Here is a 7,642-nt window from a genome sequence, read left to right as displayed (position 1 = left end):
TGCTAAAATACTTGCAATTGTACTATCATTTAGTCGATATGCTATAAGAATTCGTTTTCTTCTTATCTATGTATTAATCAATCTCAAGCAATGGATCCAATAATAATTTTTTTAACTTGAAAAATCTAATACTTTCTTTCACTAAAATGCGTCTTATTTAATATAATAACCTAATTTACTTAACTAAATTTTATTTAATTGTAAATTACCTAAGTTAATTTTTCTAATAATAAATCTTATCTTTTTATCATTTATTGCACAAAAATATTCTTGTATAAATCTTTAATTGTGCATGAAGTTTAACTTAAAAATAAATGACGCAATTTATTGGCAACAATATTTATTAATTGTACATTAATGTACAGAAATTGTATTCACAATCTAAAACTATACAATCAACAAAAAACTTGTTTGATAATTTTGAATATACATAATTTCAATGTACAAGCAAATTTTTCATTATTTACAAACAACAATACAAACATTAGCGCTAAATGTAGCCATCATTTACATCAACTTTATGGCAAATATCTGTACAAGTATGGCACAAAATACTTCTGTACATATTGGATATTTCAACGTAGTAGATAAAAAAAAATTTTGACTTGCATAAAAACATATTTTGATGTACTCTCTAAAGCAAAAATGAACAAGTTACAGTGAAGCTTTAAGAATCTTATCTTTTATGCCTTTTAAAAGGTTTATTTTATATAATGAATACCAACAAAAAAAAATTACCAACTCCATAATTTACAAAAATTTATGTTTAAATTTTAAGTTAAAAATTGAAAATAAGTTGTGAAAACGAAATAATGCTTTGACTAAACTAGCGATTGAATTAAGAAATCCTTGTAATTTTATAGTATGTCTTCATTCACTTAAAATTCCTTTGGTAGTTATTATGTTTTTATCACAATAGATAAAGAAAAAAGAGCTTTATTAAAGAAATGTAAATCGTTACCATTGCATTATTTGAAACATCATCGAAAGCTACAACGTTTTTAAATTGAATTATTAGAACATAAAGTTAAAAAAAGAATTCAATTAAAAAATATTAAACAATGCGAAAATTTTTTAAATCATAAGCAGCATTTAAAAATTTAATAATTTTTAAAAAATCTTAAATGTATGATTTTTTGTGGTGGTATGTATTATACTTTTTAATGAGTTGTTATAAAAATTGATACAGAAGCGTTAAACATTTTTTTATTAACAAACTTTCATTCACCAAGTTATATTTTTAACCTTTTCGTATGTGAATTTTAATTATTGCAACGCCCGGCACTTATTTGAATTTAAACAATTCAGTTTGTTTGGATGCTTACTTATCAAAAGTATTGCAATTGCTTCAACACATAAATAATACATACATACTTCAGTACAGTCTAAGAAAAACTAAAAATATTGCTTCACCATTATGTCATCTATGAGAACTAGGAAAAATACATATGAAATTGCAATTAAAACGTTATTCAAATGAATAAAATATTTATACTTTAAATTATGCATATATATTTTAAATTAAATATGACTTCATAGATATTTGTCCCTATTTATACTAGCATGATCAGTCAGACTTATTTATATTTGAATAATAATAATTTGATTAATAAAAATAAAAATACATGAACACATACATTAAATCATAAGAAACAAACACAATAAAACAAACTTTAAACACAATAAAACAAACTTTAAACACAATAAAACAACAGATTGCACTTGAACACAAACTCGAAGACTACATGTATGGTAAGTGAAAAATTCTCACACTGACTTCTTTATCTTTATAAATCCAATTCACCACGGTGCTTTACATTCTTTACATCTTTTATATACACACTTTCACTAGAGACGTGGAAGATAAGAGATCTTCATAGATGCATCATTCAGACCCATTTATATGAATATAATTCATTCACACAAATTCATTTAAAATTTGCCATTCATTCACATTCGTATTAATATTTGAACACATTATGACACATTCATCTGAGAACATTTCATTCATACAAATTCAACTGAAATGCATTATTCATTCAGTTTCATGTAAGTATACTTCAATCACATATGTTCATTCGAATCATGTCATTCATTCACATTCATTCACTATTTCATTCGCTCAAATTTATTCGGGATGAGTCATTTATTTACACTGAATAAACTTCATTCACTCAGAATAATTTGATTTGGACTAGCCGCAGGAATATTTTTTCTTTCGAAAAGTTCTTTCAAAATGGCGATTACATGACTCGCATAAAACGATCAGCAGACTCGCTTTTTCTTTTTTTATCTGAACTGAAGCAAACTACTACCGTCCATCATATGGCGAATCACCACTACCATAACCACTGGAACCATCATCTCTGACTCCAGTTTCTGTCATTTGTTGTGCCTGCCTTTTCAGTTGGGCTAACCCCTGGGATGTGAAGGGCAGAGATGCAAACAGAACACGTTCTTCATAATCGTATTCACACAGAATTTTGTTGTCGTAGAGGTAAAACCGATCTCCGACGCAGAACCTAAAAATAAGGACAAGAAATGATTCACTTGCTTTTTTAAAAATTTCAACAACTTAATACAATCAGTTAAAATAGAACTTTGTGTTTCCTTTAGACAAGAATTCACCTATGTTAATAATGTCAATGGTTCATTTTTAAAAATGATGGGTAGTTTATCCTAGAAATTGTTCTTTAAGAAGAGAATGTTTCGTTTAAATATTGCGTTGCAAGTTCAGAAAAGACCATTGTGGTATACGATTTAAGTAATCATCCTCGACTGCATATCGTTCAGCTTTATTTCGTTATCAAAGTGTACAAACATGCTTTCAAAACAATTTAAAAGCATTTTAAAAGTTAAATACGTTTAACAGAAATTTAATTTCAGCTATCTTTCACGACATGCATAGCCCAAAAAAAGATTATAGTTTTGAAGTCCAATTGAAGTCAAACAACTATATGTCGTAGCAAAAGCATAGAATTGATTGGACAGCTAAAAATGACAAACGCCTGATGCTTGCATGCCCTTAACAAATCAAATGCGAGATAAGAACTTCTACTTTTTCACTGTAGAGGAAAATCGTCTGCAAGAAACAATATTTACTATTCTTACATCGGTTTTTTTAGTGCGAGCAGAAAGGCGTATATTTGTTAAGATTTTTAGATCTCATTTTTATTAATTATTATTACTTGTTAATTGATTATTCAATAAGTTTTATTTTCCTCGCTTCACATAATTCAAGAAATCGAGCAAAAAGTAGGCAGTGCAACGTCGTTTGCACACTTAGATGTTAACAAGCTCTCTCCGTAGAGAAAATGGTTTTTTCTTAACTTACAGAGTATAAAAATGATTATATGTTTGATATCATGGTTTATTGTTTATAGCTGGAACTAATCATATCATTGGTCATAACTAACATTGTCATTTATTCGTTATACTTGCAACCATTATAGCATTGCTTATAGCTGATATCATCATTCATTGGATGTAACGGCTACCATCATATCATTGTTCATAATGCAAGTTCTACTTGAAACATAAATCATAATTGCTTTTTGATTCAAATTAAAGTTCAACATCATATCATTGTTCACAATGCAAGATCTACACAGAAACAGAAATCATAATTGCTTTTTGATTCAAATTGAAGTTCAAAGTTACTGATTTCTATTTTAACTCTGAATCTCGATTATTTTAAATCACAGAAACGTCGTTTCTATACAATCATAGTGTTGTGAATAATCGCCGATTATCGTATTAGTCCAGAAAGAAGAAACAGTTGTCGAAAAAGGATAAGTCAAAAAAGAAATAAAAATGAAAAATTAAAAGATAACGTGTAAATAAGAAAATTATTAATTCCAATTTATTAAAAAAACTGTTCTGCTACCAAACATTTTGTGCATATTAAACGTTAAGTTTTTTTTAATGGACGAAATTACAGAAGACCACGAAATAGAAGATAGAAAATAGAACAGAAAAAGCTAAAGTGGAACAATATACATCAGAACAATTTTGTCTAATTCCTTAGGATAGAGCACACTTTTCTGCTCATTGCTTATAAGAAATTTACTTTATTAAATTTCAAAATTAAATTCAAAATTCTCAATACAAAATGAATTTTTTTTTTATTACTTCAATATACTTTCCTGAAATTTCATTATTTTAATGAAGATTCCCAAAACTTTGAAAAAACATAACTTTGAAAAAAATATAACACTCCTATAATTTTTTTCAATTTTTATGATTATCCTTAATTGTTACAAAACAATTATAATTATGTTGAATATTTATAAAATTTCCATAAATATGGTACTTGTTTGCATTTATATTTCATAAGTTTAGTAAATTGTCATAATATTAATATATTTTAAATAAATGCTTACAGTTTTGAAATAAATTTTCGTAAAATTATCAAATCTTAAGAAAAAATTTAAATTATTAAATTTAAGAAAATAATTTTTAAGACAAATTTTGACCTAATCATTTCATTTTTCGTAAAAAAAAAATAAATATATATTAATCCTTTCAATCTGATTTTCTTTTTATTTTGTTTCACTTCACCCAATCTCATTCCCAACAAATATTTGATAATTGAGTACAACTATATGAGTTGTATCGACAGAAAGTATGGAGGAAATTTGCGTTCTGAACTCAAGTACGTTTCATCAGTTTTGTTTAAAACAAAACTATACTGATATAGCATAAGGAAATATAATCATCAAAAATATATCCTTACCTGTGATTGCACTGTTGGCAAGCAAAGCATTCCAGATGGTAAACATTTCCTTTCGCCTTCATCACCATCTCGAAAGCTGGAATAGTTTTGTTACACGCCGAACACATGCCCGTTGTGCCAAATAATCTGAAACAGTCATTGCTCATTAAAAATCTATTAAATAGTTACAATTGTTTACTTATTTTATGCATTAAAGATTTTATGAACAATAATGATTACTATGAATTAATGCTGTTGTCGTCGCAGGCCAATATGGCAAAGGGTGCGAGTGCTTTTATTTTCTAGTGGCTCCATCTATGGCCACAAATGACCAGAGTTGTTTTTTTTTAATTTATTTTCTTTAATATGTTTTTTAATTTTTTTGCTGACCGAACCACTCTGAAAATGTTACTCTGTACTATTTTGCGCTTGTTTCTTATGTATTTATTTTTTTATTTCTGTAATTATTTGCCATTAGATAGAGGTTTTTCCAAGAGGTACTTGGTTTTTATAATGATCTTTTAACCCCACCAGGCCTGCAAACCAAAATTCTTACCGAACTTCAGATTGATTTTAAATTTAGGCATATTAACCTGAAAAAAGCATTTCACCAGGATTCTTTCGTAATTTTTTTTTATGACAATCGTTGAACAGCCGACATAAAATTTTGAGTCTACGGCAACTTATGTTCAACTCCCCAGCCTTGTAATTTTGAACCCTATCTAGAAGACCAGGGAACTAGAATCAAGTATATTGAGAGAAATTTGTCTTCAAGGAGGACTTTTTGATTGAACTAGCCCACATTTGCGTTTTTTTTTTTTGGACGCGGAAAACCCCAAAATCCTACTACGGTTATACTGACGGCAAGGAACTTTAACCGATGATCCGTCTACCATTGAGGATATTTTACGTCAGCACTGTGGACGGTGCGAGCCGGGTGTGGAATCCGAATCTGCCAGCTATCGCTGGGGTCGAACCCGGGTCACCTCATTGGGAGGCGAGTGCTCTATCCCCTAAGCCACCACGGCTCTTTTCGTAACCTTTCTAGCTTCTAATTTTGATGTACGGTTGTTGCCATCAAGTTCATATATATTTTTAAATTTGGATCTGTCGGGGTCTCTCAACCACCGAGCTGGTGCTGACCTGTGCTTCCTCTCCTGAGAGAACCTCTCGCGGTAACGAGTCACAAATTTTAATTATAGGTTCGGATATTTCACAGCTTACCTTAGGTAGTCTCTTTTACAAAGGATGAGGTTAGCTTTGGTGAAGAGAGTTGAGCCCACTTCTCCCAATCTGCAATCACAGCAAGTGCACTTGAGGCAATCTTCATGCCAATACTGATCCAATGCTTTCAGCAGGTACCTCTCACGAATAGGTTTCTGGCAGGCAGCACAGCTGGCTTGACCACAAGAACCGCCGGTTGTGGAGAACCCCATTGCTGGCCTCTGCTGTACAATTTCGCTCTTTACCTCCATCCAAAGACTGAAAAAAAAGAGGGGGGAATGAAATTGTAGATACATTTGAAGAAAAAAAATCATTACATCTTTACGAAGATTGGAAAGAAGAAAGTGAAATTACAGGAGAAGATTTCGAAAAATTCCTATGGAATGCGCAGACATTTAAAATGATTACAGTAAAATAAAATTTTAAGGGTATCGTCGTTTTTATAACGTCAATAAATATTTAAATAATGTGTTAAACTCAGTAGTATTTGTGCGTAGTATCATGTATTATGCACGTGTAAACTCGGTAGCGTCATGTGTATAATGTGTTAATCTTACCCGATAGAAAATACGCTTATGGGTAGTTTATGGGTAGACTCACTTATATGGGTAGAAAAAGTTTATGAGTCATTTACATTTTGGGTTTTTGAGATGTTCATCAAAACAAACCCAGATGTTCAAAGACTTCGGAAATGGTCTCAGTTTCAATTACATACTCAATTATAAACTTTCAATTATATACTTGAACATGTCTATGACGAAGACTTATATTTTTAACATTTTCTTCACTTTTTAATCAGAAAACAATGTAACTCATTTGTTAAATTTTCGCTAAAAAAATGTTTGTACGTAATTCGTTTTCAAAAATTTACTACACACTTAAAACCTTCAGATAATAATGCAGACTTCCTTGAAACCTTTGGAGACAGAAAAATTTAATCCAAATATTTAGTTAAGAAAAACCATAAGAAGTATGATTATTGCAGGCATGTCCACGATGAATCGATTTGTTTTATATGTATATACACATCTCTTTCTAAATGAAAAGTTGTTGATTAAAACTCGTGTAGGTTAAGAAATAAAACTATTACTATTTTAGTGGTTTGTATTATTGTCAAAAGTAAATGTAATAGTTTTCATTACATTACCCCTGGAAGAGCTAAAAATGTAATAAGCAAAGCGTGTTCCCTTCAAATAAGTGCATTTCAATAGCAAAACATTAGAATTGTTGAGTTTCAGCTCCAAACGTACACAAAACTAATAACAATCGGGAATCGATTGAACTCAATAAAATTGACGGAAGCTTATGCAAACTATCAGCTAAATCAGCTTAATAGAAAACAAATGTACGAGAATCAACAAAATTAAGTACGCCTCAATGGAAGATTATGCAAACTATCAGCTAAACCAGCTCAACAGAGAACTAATGTAGAAGAATCACCAAAATTAATAACGTTCCAGTGAAAGCCTCTGCAAACTATCAGCTAGACCAGCTCAATATAAAACCTAAGTAAGTAAAAGAATAAAGTAATAACGTTTAAAACTGAAAGTCCAACCAAATTATCAGTCAGACCAACTCAATGTAAAACCCATATAAGATTTTTTAAAATTTTTTCAGCTATTTAAGAAATAAATTAGATTATGAAGAATAATCCAATATTTTTCACGAGTCATACCTCAAAAAAAAATGAAGGTTTCATCCGAC

General features: G+C 29.8%; 1 protein-coding gene across 2 annotated transcripts in view; it reads right to left on the bottom strand.

Annotated features, from left to right (window-relative positions):
* Window positions 1-323: 323 nt before the first annotated feature.
* LOC107436092 (LIM domain only protein 3) overlaps window positions 324-7,642 on the bottom strand; it is a 32,540-nt gene continuing 25,221 nt past the window's right edge. For both annotated transcript variants that reach the window (XM_016047664.3, XM_016047662.3), the window contains exons 2-4: window positions 5,939-6,196; window positions 4,736-4,861; window positions 324-2,522 (exon numbers count right to left, since the gene is read on the bottom strand). In XM_016047664.3, the coding sequence (XP_015903150.1) occupies window positions 2,312-2,522; window positions 4,736-4,861; window positions 5,939-6,189 (588 nt within the window). In that variant the 5' untranslated portion in view covers window positions 6,190-6,196 and the 3' untranslated portion in view covers window positions 324-2,311. The remainder of the gene's footprint in view (window positions 2,523-4,735; window positions 4,862-5,938; window positions 6,197-7,642) is intronic.

The sequence above is a fragment of the Parasteatoda tepidariorum genome, chromosome 3, assembly GCF_043381705.1.
Source record: "Parasteatoda tepidariorum isolate YZ-2023 chromosome 3, CAS_Ptep_4.0, whole genome shotgun sequence".
NCBI classification, from domain to species: Eukaryota; Metazoa; Arthropoda; class Arachnida; order Araneae; family Theridiidae; genus Parasteatoda; species Parasteatoda tepidariorum.
The sequence above is the reverse complement of the archived record's forward strand: the minus strand, read 5'-3'. Positions and strand labels throughout refer to the sequence as shown.